General features: G+C 50.2%; 2 protein-coding genes across 8 annotated transcripts in view; both read right to left on the reverse strand.

The window, feature by feature from the left end:
• snx29 (sorting nexin 29) overlaps positions 1 to 11,652 on the reverse strand; it is a 124,806-nt gene extending 113,154 nt beyond the window's left edge. For 4 of the 6 annotated variants that reach the window (XR_015928290.1, XR_015928289.1, XR_015928288.1 and 1 more), the window contains exons 1-8: positions 11,250 to 11,652; positions 8,106 to 8,170; positions 7,868 to 7,920; positions 7,645 to 7,769; positions 2,517 to 2,697; positions 1,764 to 1,834; positions 1,107 to 1,361; positions 61 to 394 (exon numbers count right to left, since the gene is read on the reverse strand). Coding sequence is in view for 3 of the 6 variants with exons in the window: in XM_088612404.1 (XP_088468530.1) it covers positions 61 to 394; positions 1,107 to 1,361; positions 1,764 to 1,834; positions 2,517 to 2,697; positions 7,645 to 7,769; positions 7,868 to 7,920; positions 8,106 to 8,170; positions 11,250 to 11,256 (1,091 nt within the window). In the remaining 3 variants the exon portion in view is untranslated. Of the gene's footprint in view, positions 1 to 60; positions 395 to 1,106; positions 1,362 to 1,763; positions 1,835 to 2,516; positions 2,698 to 7,644; positions 7,770 to 7,867; positions 7,921 to 8,105; positions 8,171 to 10,826; positions 11,165 to 11,249 lie in introns of those variants that run through there. The other 2 variants (XM_088612405.1, XM_088612406.1) reach the window with 2 other exon arrangements.
• Positions 11,653 to 11,925: 273 nt separating this feature from the next.
• Positions 11,926 to 17,656, reverse strand: tnfrsf17 (TNF receptor superfamily member 17). 2 transcript variants are annotated; one of them, XM_088612413.1, is made up of 4 exons: positions 17,460 to 17,656; positions 16,683 to 16,809; positions 13,000 to 13,122; positions 11,926 to 12,563 (listed from the first exon to the last, which is right to left on the reverse strand). In XM_088612413.1, the coding sequence occupies exons 2-4, from the start codon at positions 16,765 to 16,767 to the stop codon at positions 12,298 to 12,300; spliced, it is 474 nt and encodes a 157-aa protein (XP_088468539.1). In that variant the 5' UTR covers positions 16,768 to 16,809; positions 17,460 to 17,656; the 3' UTR covers positions 11,926 to 12,297. The 2 variants fall into 2 exon arrangements, with proteins under 2 accessions (XP_088468539.1, XP_088468538.1); XM_088612412.1 differs by lacking the exons at positions 16,683 to 16,809; positions 17,460 to 17,656 and adding an exon at positions 13,929 to 14,749.
• Between the last annotated feature and the right edge of the window lie 211 nt (positions 17,657 to 17,867).

Here is a 17,867-nt window from a genome sequence, read left to right on the forward strand (position 1 = left end):
TGTTCTATAAGCAGCAGGACCCGAGGAGCTCAGCGGCGATGAGGATCCGGAGTAACTCACTGCTCTCCATTGCCGCGCTCTTCCTCCACCTCCGGCCTGCTCCTCCCGTACAGGTCCTCCTCTTCCTCCTCTTCGTTGTCGATGCTCTTACTGTCGATGGGCTCCCCATTGGTGGTGTGGGGCCCCCCCCAGCCCCCCACCTCTCCGTCAGGTGCCCCGTTCTGCGTGGGCGGGGGGTCGCTGACCTCCAAGGCCTCCTCCGAGCCGCCGGGGCCCCTGCCGGACCCCTTCCTCAACCTGCCGCCCCCTTCCCCCTCCTCCTCCTCGTCATCGTCGAAGGAGATTATGTGGGTCACCTTCTTCTTCCTCCGGCGCTCCTTCTTCAAACCTGAGTCTGGGCACGCCACAGGGGCAGAAGACAGGCCATTAGCCCTCAGGGTCAACAGAAGAAGCTCTTGCAGGTTTCAGCCTCCTTCACATCCTGGAAGCATGAACACTATAGAAGAAAAACACTGTGGAGGAGCTCCTACAAGCTCCTCCAGGAACACCAGACATAAACACAGGACTGGAATGCCTCCTATAATTCAGAGTCAAACCCTGCTAAAAAAAGGGGAGAGATGCCGGCAGACGAATGCACCAAGATGATACGTTTCACATTATTGCTACTTCAGCTCGAGTGCAGACCTGTCACTTTGCGCACTCATGGTAGTTCCTGCTTTGCCGTGAGGGACTGCCAGAAAACACAAGTGAAAGCAGAGATGTGAAGTGGATCAAACAGACAATTCACTACTTCAAACACTTCATCGCTAGACCCACAGGAAAACCAAAGCGAGCAAAGAACTGTAACTCAGGCCACACACGTATACGTACACATACATACATCTCACATCTGTCTCATTACAGAAGTGAGAGTTTTATTACCAACCAGCTGTACTTTTTTTTTAGACTATAAAAAGACTACAAAAATGCACTCGGTTCCTGTTGTGCACAGAGACCCAGGGTAGACCCAGGCTAGTGAAAAGGCCCCACGCTGGATGAGGAGGAAAAGGCCTTCAGGTTCACTGGGTGCCCAAGGGCGTGGCAGTGGGCGCAGCTCCACGACCTACCTGCAGAGGCACTGCGGGGCAGAACGGGCAGGGGGTCGGAGAGGTGCTCGGCCCGGGGGCCGAACCCGGGCACCGCGGAGGTGGCCGTGCTGATCTCCCGCAGGAGGGTGCTGACGCCCTGGGCAGACTCCTTCCACAGGCTGCTCACGCCCTGCGTGGACTCGCGCAGCAGGTCCGAGACGGAGGGCGCGCCGCGGCTCTGCCCGTTCAGGTCCGTGTTGTCGATGTTGATGGCGAACAGGATGGAGTTCAGCCCTGCGCGGGTTTACAGCACACACGCGGCCCGTCAGAACCCGCGGCCCGTCCCCCCCGCTCTCCCGCAAAGCCCGCTCGGAAATGAGGAAACTATGTGGGACTGCTTTTAAAAACAGAGAACGGCAGGAACATCTCTACACAAAGGGTGGTGGGAGCGTGCGACAAGCTGCGCAGCCCTGTTAATGAAGCCGATACTCTGGCTTCTGGCAGGGAACAGCAGGGTGAGATCCTGGGATTAATAAGCTTCTCAGTACAAAGGGGCTGGATGCACCGAACGGTCAGATTTCTTTTATGTTCTTATGTAAGTGAGGGTCAGTCAAGAAGAGCTCTCAAAGAGACACTGACATCTTATGATCTGCGCAGTAAAAGCTGTTTGACTAGCGTTAGCACTGAAGCTCTTACCTGCTGCCATAATGGGAAGCATACTCGCACGTTCCTCATCCATCAGGAAGGCCCAGTCTTCATAAAAGACACTAGAGAATGAAAACAGCACTTTAAAACACAGACCACCTCTTTCTCAGCCTAAGACTCCAAAACAGGATTCAGGATAAGCGAGTAGAAACAGATTATCCCTAGGCACTTCCAAAGAAGCGTTTGTGTCAATCCACTGGCACGAACGAAAGGCTGAACACAGGCTCATCGGCATCCTGGTTCGAAATGTACTCCACGCTCTTTCAGCATGAGAGGGTGGGAGCGGAAGACGGACGCCGCGGAACAACCCAGGGTAGGAAAGGGCTGGTCTGTCGTTCCAGACGCTCAGTTCTCAACTGGGGGGTGGAAAAAAAAAAACCCCGGCAAAGATGAGCAGCAGAATCATTGGGGGCAAATCAAATCCACCTAAATGCCCTGCACAAACACAGGGTCGTCAGGAAGGAGGAGTGGCTCAGCTGAGTAACGGATTCAAAAAGCTCTTATCCCTCCTGCAATCTTCTTCCTAAACGGTGGTAAATAGCTAATGTACCCCCGAGAAACAGTGTTAAATAGCTCCCGTACCCCCTGAGAAACAGTGCTGAATAGCTCTTGTATCCCTGCTGTATTGGCTTCTCTGTTGGCGAGTGTGCTGCTTTGTTGGGCTCTCCTCCCCTAAACCTAGAGCTGAATTCCGCCTCCAGGGCGGCGATCCGGCTTCTCCTCCCGGGGAGGGGCGGGCAGTACCTGAGGCGCGCGCGGTCGGCCAGCAGGGCGTGGAGGTAGCGCTCCAGCGAGTGCTCGTTCAGGGCGCAGCGCAGCCAGGCCCGCCCCCGGCCCACCTCCGAGCTGATCTGGCGCAGGGCGTAGAAGCGCTGCAGCTCGTGCCGGTTCAGGTGCTCCTTCACGTACAGCCAGAAGGACAGCTCTGCAAACACAGGAGGAGATGCCAAGGAACTGAACCTCTTTAGTCTTGCATGCAGGGGACCGCGGCGAGATCGGCCCCCGAAAGACACTGATAAAGTCAAATTGTACTAAACAGCTTGGCCACCTCGCAGCCAGATCTTGGCCAGTATCGGAAAGCATGAGCCTTCAGGAAAACGAGGTTGCTGGGCAGGTGTTTGAATGCACCAGCAGATGGGCACTCTTTCCTCTAGCCCACCATTGACCAAACCAACTCTTGGTCAAGAAGGGGCGGCATTTCAGATCAAAGAGTTGCTAAACAATAGGGGCTTGTCAAACAGCATAAATATTACAATTGACCTGTGCTCTGCTCTGAAAAATACTCAGATGGGTTGCTGATGAAATCACCGTCTTCTGCTATTACCCAGGGATGAAACTAACCCTTTAATTTGCAGTGCAAGGCTGTTTCCCCTTGATATGCTATGATAGTGGGAAGCGAAAATGTCATTCCCAGTACCCTGCAGAGCACTGTCCAGACAGTACTGACTTCAGACGGGAGACACACAGTGTCAATCTCTTCATACATCCTTGAATCGTACTGCATAAAATAATTAAAGTGATGAGATTTCCATACAAGACCTGTAGGTCAAGGAAAAATCTAGCTCACCTCCAATAATGTGAGCTTAAACATGAACCTTCAGAGAAGCTTGAAAGCAAAAACATGTAAACAGGTCAAAACGCCTAAGATATTGCACTTCAAAATGCAGTCAATATGCCCCTTTGACAGCTAGCCAGCAATGCTGGCACTCTGCTCATATTACATAAGTCTTCTCTCAGCCTCAAAATATACAGCAGAACATAATGACTTTAAATTCTTTCAGGACTAGCCAGCCAAGACGTTTTTGACCACAAATTATGGTGCTGAGGATGTTTTACTGCAACAAAATCAAAGCGCGTCTCTGAGGCGAGCCGGACCCGAAGGCTGTTCACCTGCAGCTTGAAGTCGGAGCGAGGCAGCGTGTTCTTAGGCCACTGACTCAGCAAAAGTGCACCGCTGCCCCCTGGAGGGGGGGGGCAGGGGAGAATGGACTGCAGCCAAACCTTCATGGTCTATTTGTAACATTTGAGAGAAAAAAAATCCGTTTCGGAGGTTGTTTTTTCTTCTGTTTCGTGTAGATGCAAAACAGGAAGAACAGAAAAAAAAGAAGGAGGAAAAACTCAAGCCGTTCCACTTTTGCAAAGCCCGGTGTGACCTGCCACTCAATACACAGCACAGCGCGTGTCTCTGGAGCACTGGCTGGGTTCTGACAGCCGGGGTGCGCAACGTCAGCTGCCTGCTGGCTTTTAATCAGTACAGTAACTGCGCTTAAGGTTCTCACCTTTGAAGACTTGCCCATTTTCCAAAACACGACTTTGGAAAACCCTCAAACTAATAACGCAAAGGCCGCAACGACACAAATGACTACAATCTGTTTACAAGGGTCTGCAAGGGTCTGAGATGCGGCGAGAAATGAGTCTGTCAACCGGCAGCCCCGTCACATCGGGTTAAGTTTGGCCCTTTATGCAGTAACCAGCTACGGGCGACAATGAATCAAGAGCACTCCCCCCTTCTATAAAAGGGATTTTCTCTAAAACCAAAGGGACAGGCTTTTAGCAATTTCCCCCTTTTTGTCGAATCCACATGCCTTCATCTGCGCGCGTTTCGGTACTGAGCTTTCCCACGGTCCGAGGCCAGGGCCAGCACGGAGCTGAGGCATTCTGGGGCGACACGTCAGCAGACCTGGCCTTTTAATGGAAAGGGCAGAGAAGAAGTCAAAGGCCGAGCTTTTTAATCCCGTCGTCATACTTTTTCCTACTTACCCCCTGGAACAAAGGTCCTAGTCGTTTCTATAGAGATTATCAGACTCGGACCTTATAGCATTTTAGCCTCGAGGGCCTGAGGTACAGAAGGCGGCCCTGCCCGAGTTTCACCATCTTGGTTTCTGAACGAACGGGTTTTTATTTTTTTACTGGGGTTTTTTTACTGCTGCCTCCACAGATGTACAGCAGTTTGAGGGTTTTTTTAGCTGTTTCTTCTCTTTTTGCTCCCCCTCCCCAGTGTTGTGTGTCGGGGCTCAGGTGTGGGGGAACGCAGCATGGCCCTGACGACCCCCTCCTGCCCCTCCCCAGGGAGCCACAGTCGAGACAGCAAGGGCAGGGCACCATGGGACTGTTCCTCCACTATTAAAGCAGATCAGGCTCAGCCATGGCTCTCTACTGGCCTATTACTGCTAGAGACCAAACTCCACGTTTCCTTCATGAAGGCAAAAATAGGCTAATACCTTAAACACATTTGAGCACATCAGTTTTACAAGGATTACGAAAACTGGGCGAGTGTGATTTAAACCTGATTTGGAAAACAAGAACTCTCAATCCGTACGTCTTGTGTCGTTTTTTCACTCTGTGTAAGCATGAAAGAGTTGACTCATTTCACTGTAGCTCTCAAAAAGCTTTGACCACTAAAGCCAAACTGGAAACCAGCTGTACCTAAATTGTCGGTATTTTTAATTTGAGGAACCTAATAAGACCAGTCCATCCCATTAGTAAGCTCTCATAAGAGGATAACCTAGTAGACCGAGTCACTAAACCCGTATTTCAAAATAATGGGCACTCCGCAAAACACACTTCTTTCATAGCATGCAGCACAACAAAGACACGTGAAAGCAGTGGAAAAAACAATCACCGAGAGACACTAAAACACAGCAGGGCACCATGAGTAAGTGCAGCACAGAAAGCTGACAGCGGAGCTGAAAGCAAGAAGCTGCACAGCAAGTCAGTGCAGAGGGAGATCGAGGACAGAAGCGCAGACATCTCACTTCTGCTATAGAACTTCCCCCATTCACAGCTCTGTCACACAGAAACTCCACAGAAGACATCGCAAACAACACATCAGTTGATGACTTCTCCACGCCACTGGAAAATTCCAATGACAAGGAAAGCTATTTAAAGACAGAGTGGGTTCTTTTCATACAGCTCAAAATCACAAGGCAGTGCAACGAGATTCAATTGTCACTTTATCTAGAATTCCTTATACATGGAGGTGCAAATTAAAATCTTAATTTGAAGGGGTTTCTTAAATTTCTGTAGGCTGCAGCATGGCAAAGCTCTTAGGGCCACACTCTCACAGCAGCGGGGTCCCGCGTTCCCGTCCAGTCTTGGACTTTCACACATTCCTGCTGTTCCTCACGGTTTCTGCTGCTGATCCCATTTCCCCCCGGACCCAGATCCCTGCTAGACAGGCCGGACTGGCCCACTGTGTGCTGTGCTGTGACGGACGGGTCATGACCTTTGCCCCTTGACCCTGAGCAGGGCAAACCGCTCACAGAAGCACTGTCCTGGCAGGGACTGCTGTGACGGCTCCTGAACGAGCTGGGCAACAGGCCGACGCTGCCACAAGTTCTGGGATAGGGCATGCGACGTTTCACCCTTGTGCGGACCTGACTGCTGCTCTGTCTGTCTGTCTGGTGCTCGTCCTACGTCAGTGTCCCAGGGCTGTGCTTCTTCTCCCTTGCTCGCTCCAAGAGGCTGCTGTAACGGTGTCACTCGGTCACCCCAGCACACAGCTGGCTTCAGCCCCGAGAGGAGTCCAGATGTGGTGCTAGGCCGAAGCCCCCCCTTGCCCTCACGGTACAGATGTGCTGAAGTAAAACAGGTATCTACCGCTCCACTGAAGAGAGTGGGGAGCTAAACCTGCTGTCCTGGTCAATGTCAAGGCAGACTTTCCCAAACCTGCCTGAACTCCCCTCTATAACTGTGTGTAACTCCCACCTTCTGCAGGTGAGCTTCGCCACTCTCAGCTTGCAGCCTTTCAGTGAGCTCTTCAAGACACTCCAGGAAAAAAAGTACCGAAATATTTTGCATTCCTGCAACTACTAAACAGAGCTCATTTCCTGGGTTTCTGGGTGATACGCACTGGATGACATGTCTCCCCACTACTGGAGCTCCAGGCACGAGGCCACAGCACCTTCTTTCACCTCCGCTGTAACCACAGGCCAGTCAAACCGAGAAACCCTGCCCCTCCTCCTCGGCGGCAGACACCTGGCCCCGCTGGCAGGCAGGGGTCACCACCTGGCCGGCAGACTTGCTGAACAGCCAGTGAGAGGGCAGAGCAGGTCGCAGGCCAGCGGCCACGTTCACACCTTCAGTTATTACCAAACAAGCCCGCAGAGCGTGGCTTCCCACAGACGTCTGCCGAGTGGCTCGCTGTGTTCTGCTTCCTTTTCATGAGTGCCGAGGCCAGGCCAGGTGTTTGCTAACCTCAGAGAAAGAATATTTCCGCTATTTTAGTTTCTAACACACACCTCCGTTTCTCAGAGCCAACATTAGCCACTGGCTTTCCTGCTCAGGCTTCCTGTTGCATCAGTCCCCCCCCACCCCCTGAACACGACCTGCGATCTCCCCCTGCTTCACCTCTGTTCTCCTCCACTGCCACCCATCTCCCTCGCTCTTCCAGAGCCCAGACCCACCGCAAGCCCCTGGGAACACTTCAGGGTGTCGAAAGTCTCCAGCCTGGGCTCATCACTCCTGACCTGGCTCGAGGGAGGGAGTTTTAGATAACATACGATCACTTTATTGGCCATATACAACTTGTCTTGTTCGCCTACCCATCTCCATGAGACACACAGGCAGGGAGAGAAGCTGGGGGTCAGAGCGCAGGGTCAGCCATTTATACGGCGCCCCTGGAGCAGCTGGGGTGAAGGGCCTTGCTCAGGGGCCCAACAGAAGCAAAAGAGGCTTCCAACTACACACAAGACAGCCGTGGCCTCGGCCAGCCTGGGCCGACCCAGCGCTGTTTCTACATAAAGGAACTGCTCTTTCAGCGTGGCAGTAAGAGGGAAGCGGTGCAAAGGCTTCAGAACGGTAGCTTTGCCCGCGGTGGGTTTTTTGTGCAGCCGATCGATAACGTCCGCCCCCCATCCCCCTCCCCTCCTACCTGATTCCGCCTTGCTGGAGAATCCCGCCACCTGCTTGAAGGCGGCGGCGGTGAGCGCCAGGCCCCGGCTCCTCCGGAGCCCGTGCTGGAGCATGGCCTCGAACTGCGCGCACAGGCAGATCACCCTGCGGGAAGGACAGGCAGGGGGGTTAGAGGTGGGGGGGGGGGGGGGGCCGCGCCCGGGGAGACCGGCCAGTCCGCACCTGCGGGCACCCGCGCTCACCTGCTGTCCGAGTCGGACGCGATCTCCTTTCTGCCTCCAAAGCGGATCTGGCACTGGGAAGACAGAGACGGGAAATAAACCTTACAAAGTGGCAGCGACTGATTTGCAAAGGAACATAAAGGCTCTAGCGTGCAGAATTCCGTTTGAAAGAACAGGTAAGATGCAACGGAGTCGTATTTCTCGACAGGCGTGTCGTGCACACTATACACCTGTTCCCCGCAGAGCGGCGATGTCTCACCTGCTTCACCGCATCCAGCAGCCTCTCCAGCAGGTGCTGTCTCTTGATGTCATTTTGCTGGGCTCCTGCAAATGCAATTTAAGTACAGAGAGCTTCATCTCAACTGAACACTTTTAAACTAGGAAAATCCCGTTTTTCCAGCAGCCTCATTTTTAGATTAGAACTCAAAGTGACAACCGGACAACCGGAGTGCCAGCAACTTCAAGCACGCATCGAGGAGGAAGATGCAAAGACACCTGTCTTTCGAACAGCAGGCTCCTTTGGTTACATTGACTGATGCTGCAGCCCTGGGGTACACTTACAATTGCCGGGCATTGAAAAAGTATGCAAGGCATCTGCTCAGAGGGCATGAGGGAGCAAGATCCACTCGGCCTGCCTGAACAAGTGGGCAAAGGCCTTCTCTAATGGACTCTCGGGATAACGTTTCATACTGCTGCCTGGGCACATTCTGAGGATGCACCCAAGCAGACATTCGGCCAAGCAAAGAACATCCAGCTGTTATGCTTTGTACAACCGGACTATAAATGAACATTCATATTAAACCAGCTAACAGGACCCTACATGATTTCCCATGTTGAAGCTGCATGTTAAAACCCCACAGACAAATCACAGGATTTATAGCAGAACACCACCTTCGCCAGCAGAGCGAAACTGGCATTTAGCAGCAACTAACTGGCAAAGTTCCTGTAAACAGACCAATGGTGCCTGAACTGAATTCGCAGCACTTGCCACTGCAGACAGCGTTTTCAGATCAACAGTAGCAATACCTCGTTCCTCTTTACTCAGCTGAATCTCTGGGGGATGGGCGAAACGCGCAGTGGCGTGAGGATTTAGGTTTCCCGAAACGCAAGAGAGTAGAGCCTCACAGTGCACAGAGCTATCAGAGCTGACGTGCTGAAACGGGATGGTGGAGGGCCGACAGCCTTTTCGCTTTGTTGAGGGTTTCTACTGTTCCACTTCAGAAGTGAGCTCGAAAACAAAGCTGAGATAAGAAAGCTCCACAGTCTCCTCGTTCACGGCACCCAGTCCTTTCCGACAGTCACTCACACAAGCAGGCAGTATTGAGACAAGCGGAAACTCCCACTTGGGGCTGGGTGGAACCTGATCTGCAGGGCTACCTCCAGGCTTTAAACACACACACTGCTGTTCACCTAGGAACCCCCAAGTCTGTCCCGGTCCCCCAGAGCCCCACACCCCCAGCCCTGGGAACTGACCCAGGCAGCTTGGAATAAAATCGAATCTGCAGTACAAAATGCAGGCAAACCAAATACACAATTTAAATGAGCCAGGCTCTGGCACACAATGATCATAATAGATGGTCCAGGTGGATCACAAAGTGAATTACTGTACATTTTAAAAGGGGAGAGGGTGTCACTGGTCACTAGATTAACGGAGGGTTTCAGCTGTGCTTCAAGCTCAGCACATGTTCACGAAAGACAACTCAGGTAACCCTCATGGCCAGTTCGCAACTGTCAGTGGGCAATTTGTGCTCGATTGACTTAAAGGGGAACTGCAGTCCCAATTTCTCAGACCAGTTATTAAATCTTGGGAACAAAACAAAATAAAATTATTGACAGTCTAGAAAAAAAAAAGACAAATTTCGAATTAAGCACAAAATAGCAAACTCTGTGAAAGTACTGTTAGTCGCCACATTCGCCTTATAAAGCTCTGGTCTCGCTACAGGTGAGAACGGGACTTTGTGTGAATTGTGACGTGAAGTGGCCCTTCCTGCTCACTAGTCACTGTAGTGACTAATGTGATGTGATGTACCAGCGAATGAGTACAGGTTGTGCAGCAGACACTTCACCGCAGAAATTTTCCACTGCGATCTGCGTGCAGAGTGCACAAGTAAGTGAACGTTTTACTTTTGTTGTGGTTTGAAACGCGCTCGCCAATGCCGACTCCTTTCTCACCCCGACATATAAAAATAGAGTTGCAGTTTCTCTTAAATTGGTTAAGAACGCGAAAAAGGTTCTAAACGCGGCCATTTGGATCATTCAGTCCCATTAAGTAATCAATAGTTAGCTGATCCAAGGATCTCGCCCAGCTGCTCCGGGACAGAAGTCAGGATACCAGCTTCAACAACACAGCTGGGGGACCTGTCCCACACCTCTCCCACTCTTTGGGTAAAGACGTGCTGCCTGTTCTCAGTTTAAACTCAGGACCTCACACATGCACAGCATTCAGACTCCCACTGAGCCATATCCCCTGACACGCCGGTACGATCAAGACACTGTCCCGCGGCTCAGCTTTCCTGGTGCACGACACGCTGACAAATGGAATCGCCACACTCTTATTCACAGAACAAAGCACTTGCAAAACGACAAAACATTAACAGAACGCGACCATCTGAGTCTAGCACGTCTGCGATGCAGATCAACCTGCAGTGCTGCTGTCAGCTTTGCCCCTCGGTGGCGGGAAACAGGTGACGTGATGTGATCACACCTGAAGAGTGGGTCTGGCCCGGTTTAGAAAGGATACAGACATACAGGCTCTGCACAACAGTTTTGTTTTTAGCCAGGTTGTGCAGCAACAAAACAATACAAAAGCGACATTGGGAAGACCTTCTGGAGTAACAGTCTTCAATACTAAACTCCGGTCCTTAAGATGACACGATTAAAGCATAAGGCATGAGCCAGGTCTGCTTCACTGCGCCTCGCAGCGCGCCAGACAGCTAACATGCATAAGAGAACAGCTCTAACGGAGGAAGACAGCGACTACCTGAGGTAAAAATTCCTGTACATTACAAGATGCTGCTCTGCTACGAGTTATTTCCAACACTACTCGGTGTTGCTCAGGAAAACCCCCCTTTCTCTCCATCCTGTCCCGACGGCCCCTCATTTCCAGGAACGGGCGAGTCCGCAGCTGACCCTTCATGGTAGTTCACTTTCTGCTGGTTCTTGTATACAAGCAAATCTCTTGCTGAAACCCTCCAGCTTGTAGCTGTGCGTCTATGCGAAGCTCGCAAGAAAAAAAAACCGGAGTTGATACAGAACGAAACAGAAAGAGCAGAGATGACAGGGCGCTCTGTCACCGCCAATAGGATCATGGTCGCAGCCACTTGCGCGTCCTGGGCTTTTTTTTAAAAAAAAAAAACACGTCTCAAATAAAGAAAAAATATGAATGTAATACTTTGTCACTTACCGCTCATCCTGCCGCGGCAGTTTAGTTCAAATGTCGATTAGAGTACCGTCTAACATGCAGCTTTGCTCTCAGTTCCAGTTAGTCGAAAACCACGGAAGATTGCTCAAAACCAAGTTGGCTGCGGTCCTTGCATTTTGTGAAACGGTTCAGCACTGATAGAGCTAGTCCTCTGTGGACTAGGATCGCCCCAGCCACTGAAACCGCCGGCCCCAGTGGGCCTGCGCTACGACTACAGCCAGACGGATAACAACACCAGGTGACACATGCACTGCTCGTCCCAAACTGACACTATGGGGCTACTGCCTCGGAACCGAAGTAGCCAAGAACAGAGAGTTGGACAAACAATGACAGCAAGCGATTTTCTCATCTATTACGCTCAGCAAAAGCAGTTCAGCCTCGGCTGATCACATGACATGGTCCAGACCCGGTCACATGACAGGGTTATAGATCACATGGAGGGGGAGCGGAACAATACCACGTGACGAGGGCTATTTCATCCCAACTGCGCCGCTCGGTTTGGATGAAAACTTATTCTGCGTGTTTTAAATACGTATACAGTAGTGATAATACACAGAATGCAGCGTTAAAAGCAGCCGTTGATAACCCAAGGGGATCTACACATTTCATTAGAGGTAGAAAATTACACTTTAAAGCATAATCAATAAATAATACGCCGTCGAGATAAAAACCCTCTTGTAATATACAGCAATTTTTTTTCATTACATTCCACTAAAATAGCTGAAGAAACAAATAGCACACACAGGTACACCGTACAGTTCAAGACTGACGCACCCCGAGGCTTGCAAATCGAATACTTTTTGACTAACAGCATTTCTTAGTAGGAAAAAAAAAAGATGCAAAGAAAACGTCAAAATGATAACATTTAAACATTTGAACGTCTCAGTTTGTGGTAAAAAAAATGCTCTTTGGTGCAGTTTTCTGGTCATCTGTGTCTTTTTTCGCTTTGATGAGAGGACTCGGGCTTTCCGATACAGCGGGGAGGAGCGGAGCAGCTCGGCTCAGGGTCACTTAGCTGTCCCCCTGTCACTCAGGCTGTGAAGACAGACCTCCTCAACCCCACGACGTCTCTTGGACCGTCCCACGGGTAGCTGCTGAGCTGGGTAGTCTTTGCGGTCACCAGAAGGGTAGCGCCTTCCTCCGTCGCCGGGAGGGGCAGAGCGGAGATGCGCTGGAGGTCAGCGGTGGTTCCGCGCCGGTCGGTGTCGCCCGGTGTCGGGACAAGCCCGTCGGGAAGTCCGGTCTCTCTGGCGCTGTCCGCTCGGCCGGCGTCCGCGGTTTTCTCGGGGTCACCCCCTGTGGAGAAACACCAGGAGGGTGAGTTGGGGGAGGGGACACACACACACCTACGGTCGACGATCTTGGGTGAAAAAAATATATATTTCTTTTGCTCTCAATAAAATGAACCACCTCTATGTTGAGAATTAGAGATAAGACTTCATTGATCCCGGAGGGAAATTGAGGTGTTACAGCCCAGCCCAAGACAAGCAAAAACAGACATCGGAATACAAATTCAAATAAAACAAGTACAGCAACGCAAAATAAAATACATAGAGTTAGGTGTGTGCAAAATAGACTCATTGTCACTGTAAAACAATCAAATATGTGCAGAATGCGCGTAGGTATATACAGATTGGAGATTACTGAAGCGTTTACATCAGAGCACCTCGGACTCCCCCCTGAGACTCGTGTTCAGTGATTGCCCGTCAAGTACACACTCCTGGGGGCTTACCTGTGTTTTGGGGGTAACGGCTGGATCTCCTTTTCCACAGCTTCTGAAGGGACACCGTCAGGATGACGCCCACCGCTCCTAAAAGCAGGAAGGCGCCCAGGATGATCCACACCGTTTCCACAGCTGCGGGGAGGGGGCGCAGAACAGGCGACAGTTGAGCCCCGTCGGCTGAAGCGGCGCAAACGACCTCAAACCCGTTTTCTGACCCGCGGCCCCCTCCCCGCCCTGCACCCCGCGATCTGCCCCCCCTCCCCGGCCGCCGGCTCTTCCCGCAGGGCAGGATGCCCGTGAGGGCGCCGAGAGCAGCACGGACAGTCGCACATGTCCCTGGCGCCTCCGGCCAGAGACCCGTGGCGTCTTCCGCAGGTGAAAGCAGCACAACGCGGGCTTCTGTTTCATCTTTTCTTGCAACTTCATTTTTTTTTAAATCGTTTTCCGTCTTTCCAGGCACAAGCCCACCCACGAACGCAACACGTTGCAGAGGTTTCACGCACATTCTCTGTAAACGGTATCTACCGGGACGATATTGGTTACCACGATTTTTATTTTACTTATTCACTTCATATTTTATGTTGTTTAAAAAATTGCTAATAAGGTAAAGATGAAGAAATGCCTCATGGCTATGAATATTATATTTAAAATGTATCTAAGCCTAGTATCTTTTTAGCCTAACATATATTCTAAAACAAATCCGAAAGACCAAATCATGAAGGATATAGCACATATACTGTATAAGTACGTGCAGTTTAAACTTCAAAAGCAAAATTTTTAATATAAAACAAGGAAATAATCCATAACTTCTTTCAGGATTAACCGTGGTGCATATTAAAATTATCTGAATGATAGTGTAACATCTGACGCAAACACTGGATTATGAATAACTATTTCATTAATACGAAATTACTGCATTTAAAACGTGGCTCACTTACATTGTTTGCAATACGTCAGACAGACAGAGGGGGGCGCCTTAGAGCAGCGTAGATAGCACGGTTTACAGGTCTCCATCAGCTTATCGTAATAGTCGTTCGGGGAGCATTTGTGTTTGTCCATGTTTAATAACGGTGCTGCTGCTGGTGGTGGTGGTGAAGACGGTGGTGGTGATGCTACAGACGGAGGCGGAGCGGTCGATCGTGTCTCCACTTGCTCTGCGGGAGAGCTGGAGCCCGGCTTTATAAAGCGCTCTGGGCTTCCTGGCATGTAAATAACCGGCCCGGGTAGGGACAGCCCCAGCCCAGCGCCGAAGGAATAGCCTAACCCGCGAGAAGCTGCCGCACCGCTCCGCTCTGTCCCACGTCTCTCTCGGGGTCCCCACAGGTTATGTAAACTCGACACTAGTTTCGTCCGCAGCCTGAAATAACCCGGAGGCGCCGCGGGGACGCGCAGCGCGCTCTCCCGCAAAGGCACTCGCCTACAGTACCTGCTGGGCTCACTGCTCTCGGCGCGACGCGACGCGTTTTGTTACTGGTGGCGTTTTTGAAGCGCCTTTTGGCAGTGTTACATGTCGGGAAAAGGTAAGGTCTCCCGGGAGGTGTGGGTGGACATGAGAACAGGGAACTTGCCGACTCAAACGCAGAAGTTTCCAGAAATATTTTTTGTCACAAGAGGTAAACCAGATGCACGCCGAACATTACAACGGACGAAATAACCTGTTCCGTAGCTTTTTAACAGAATGGATGGTGTGCTTTTCCTAATAAATCCGTGGCGGCATTTTTACTGTATTGTGCGTTTGTGATCTGACCAGGGCTGGTTCTAAATAGCTGAACTCGAGTTACTTCGTTTAATTATCCTATCATATAAAATTGTTTCCGTTTATTATCAACACTGCGCCTGCTGAATCCAGGGTGAGCGTACTGTACACTCCTCATCCAAGAATCTCTTGTCTGCGTTTCGTGTTTTGCCTTTGTGTTTAAAGCGAGTCTTGTAAAATGGGTGAAGTAAAATGTTTCCTTCCCACCGAAACAAGCACACAAAACTGTTTCGGTATTCGACGTCAAACGTGTAGCGAGAGATATACCCTTACAAAAGAAGAATATGCTCCAAAATGAATTCCAGAAACTAGTCCATCACTTTTGCTCAGCACACCTGTTCCGTACAGTCTCCGCTGGCTCAAAAAGCCGAAGACAGTTTGCTGCTAGAAAACTGGTCCCGTTGAGCGCTTTTCATTCTGATTAAAAATGTGTTCCGCGCACAGAGTCGTATCTCAACCCCACCGCCTCATCTGCTACGACTGGGAGTCTTGTCAACAGAAGAAGCTCTCTGCGCAAAATCCAGAGAAGCAGACAGGCGAAGTGCCTTCAAGCACAGCGAAACCGGAGCTTCTGGGTGCTAGACGGGGATCTAGCACCCAGGAGCCGGCGCTGTGCCCTGGGGTGCCCCTTGCAAAGCAGAAGTCAATTCCCGGTGGCAGCACGGGAGGAGAAAATGGAAGAGGGGGCGATCTTGATGGCTGTTGTCTGTTAATTGTAAAACCTTTTCATTTCTGTTGAACCAATAGAACCATCAAAGTAAAATATCTACTAAAAAAAGGCACATATGCAAAACATGTTCTAGTCTAGCCCTGTTGATCTTGCCTGATATCAGAAGCCCAGCAGGCTGGGTCTGGTCCGTACTGGGACGGGAGCCCTCCACTGAAAACCAGGTGGCAGCTGTCTTGTTGATGGACCAGTAGGTGGCGCCCCTTTCTCTGGACCTGAATTTCTTTACCAGCTCCACAGCATCTTGCTGTAGGAGACACTGTCGTCCAGCTGAGATGTGAAACCGAAGTCCTGACTGCCTGGTCATTGAAGATCACATGATGTTGTTCATAAGCGTAGATCTGTTAACCAATACTGTCCTGATTGAACTGTTAAATTCCACTCCGGGCTAGGCTAATTGTGCTTCCAAAATGTTCCCCTTAATTCAACAGGTAATGGAGTTTGTCTTTCCTCTCCCTGACCTGGTCAGTGGGGCTGCAGGTGCAGAATGACCGCTGTGTGTCTCCCAGGTGGGGCTGCAGGTGCAGAATGGCCGCTGTGTGTCTCCCAGAGTGATTTCGGTCCCTTCCTGCACGTATAGTGCTTTGGGATCCTCGGGGGTGAGAAAGTGCGATATAAATGCTCTTCATTGTTAAACGCCGTTAGTGGTACTTATTCCTAGTTTTATTCGCCCCACGCAGGAGCTCTCCTGTCAATGACTTCTCACGTCAAGCTGCTTCCTGATGGACCCCAGGGAACCAGCCTCTACAGCGCCGTGTGGCAGCCCAGTCTGCACACTCAGAGCTTTCATCATGCAGGGGGGGCAACTGTTCTCAGCGTGAAGCAGTGTGAAAGAGAGGCAGGCAGTCCTGCCGAGTTTGTATCCCTCCATACTCTGTGTCGAGATAAGAGCACGAAGAGCTTTCCCTCCCCAGTTTCACAGCGCCTCATCAAACTACTGGATTCCTGTAGATCCGACTGTTTTCCATGAAACACAGATCGTCAGCGTGGGATTATTTTCACTCTTTAAAGGGAGCGCCCGTTGTTTGAAGCTTTCAATCGTTTAGGAAATTATTTGGGGGTCTTTTACAGCTGATTACTCAAAATATTCCCTTCACTATAAAACTATTTTTTTAAAAAAAACAGTCTTTCAGAGCCTGTTCAGAAGCACTGCGTTACGGTTATGCAGTTAATTTGATCATTAGACCAACTATGTAGTTGAGAGCTCACCTGGATCAGCTATCAGAAGACCCTGCCCCCCCAGGAGTGAGGGGTGCTTCTCTCCAGCTATAGAGACATGACCTGGGGGACACATCTGCCAGACCTCTGGGTTCTGTCATCACTCCTGGATTAACATCTCAGAACAGGGGAAATACGAGGGGTAAGAGTTAAGTACTGCACGAGCAAACAAACTAAGCGTGTATTTTCTTTTAAAAAATAATAATGTCCTTCCCTGGAAACACAGGGAGGGAACGCATCTTAAAATGAAGACTAAAAAGGACTGATGACCCATCGGTGTCAGGAAGGGAAAAAACATAAATAAAACTTGGACAGGATGTTTAGTTTGGAAATCAACATGACAGGGTGTATTATTGGCACAGCGCTGGTACAGCACAGGTGATACCAGTGTGGGAAAGTCTGAAACGTTTAGAAACCGACTGCTGTGAGAGAAATGAAGACCACGTGGACTTTGACAGCTCTGCTAGATTACACACCCCTCCAGCCTGGGCCTACCCGGACAGCAAGCACTCAGGCCAGCCAAGGGAGATAAGAAGATACACACACTTCTGTTTATCAGTCTTGTATTGTAACACGGAGCCTTCCCCTGACATTACAGACAGACTGCTCGTGAAGTACAGCCTACTTTCATGAGATCAGTCGTGGCAGTGAAATGGAACATTGGCTCTGTTTAAAACCGTTTTAGAAAATCCGAAACAACCATTGTCTTTATCGCTTCCGTTAAATGATTGTTGTTGTGTTTTCTAAGACATATTTATATAAATATACCTGCATCACGCGGTCTTGATACTGTTATAAAACTAGTTTTTCGACGAAAAAGTACTATTAATCAATTCAGTTCCTTTAGTCTGTTGGTATTAGAATAATTTCCTGAAATTCAAACGGTATAACCTTATCGTTGCAACTCCTGGGCCCAGTTGCTTAAATCATCTTCTTAAAAGCAACACTTCGCTAAAACACTTGCATTAATTTATTTTAACAAAACGTCATAATGGGACACTAACTTGCAACTACATGGTCTAGAAAATTGTAGTCCTTCGCGGCTGTTGCTCAATCCACCACACTACCCGGATTACATCGGTATAAAACTCCAACACCCAAAGCCATTGCGCCCTAATGCTGCCGGTGTGATTACGTCACAATACCCCGATGCATTTCGGGAGTTGTAGTTTTATG

The sequence above is a fragment of the Lepisosteus platostomus genome, chromosome 19 (assembly GCF_059453375.1).
Source record: "Lepisosteus platostomus isolate fLepPlt1 chromosome 19, fLepPlt1.hap1, whole genome shotgun sequence".
NCBI classification, from domain to species: domain Eukaryota; kingdom Metazoa; phylum Chordata; class Actinopteri; order Semionotiformes; family Lepisosteidae; genus Lepisosteus; species Lepisosteus platostomus.

Coding starts and splice junctions, on each gene's coding strand:
- tnfrsf17 (XM_088612412.1), bottom strand. CDS start 14,196: ATGCCAGGAAGCCCAGAGCGCTTTATAAAGCCGGGCTCCAGCTCTCCC. Junction 13,123..13,928: donor TCTGACGTATTGCAAACAAT/GTAAGTGAGCCA, acceptor CCCTCCCCGCAG/CTGTGGAAACGGTGTGGATC. Junction 12,564..12,999: donor CCGTTACCCCCAAAACACAG/GTAAGCCCCCAG, acceptor GTTTCTCCACAG/GGGGTGACCCCGAGAAAACC.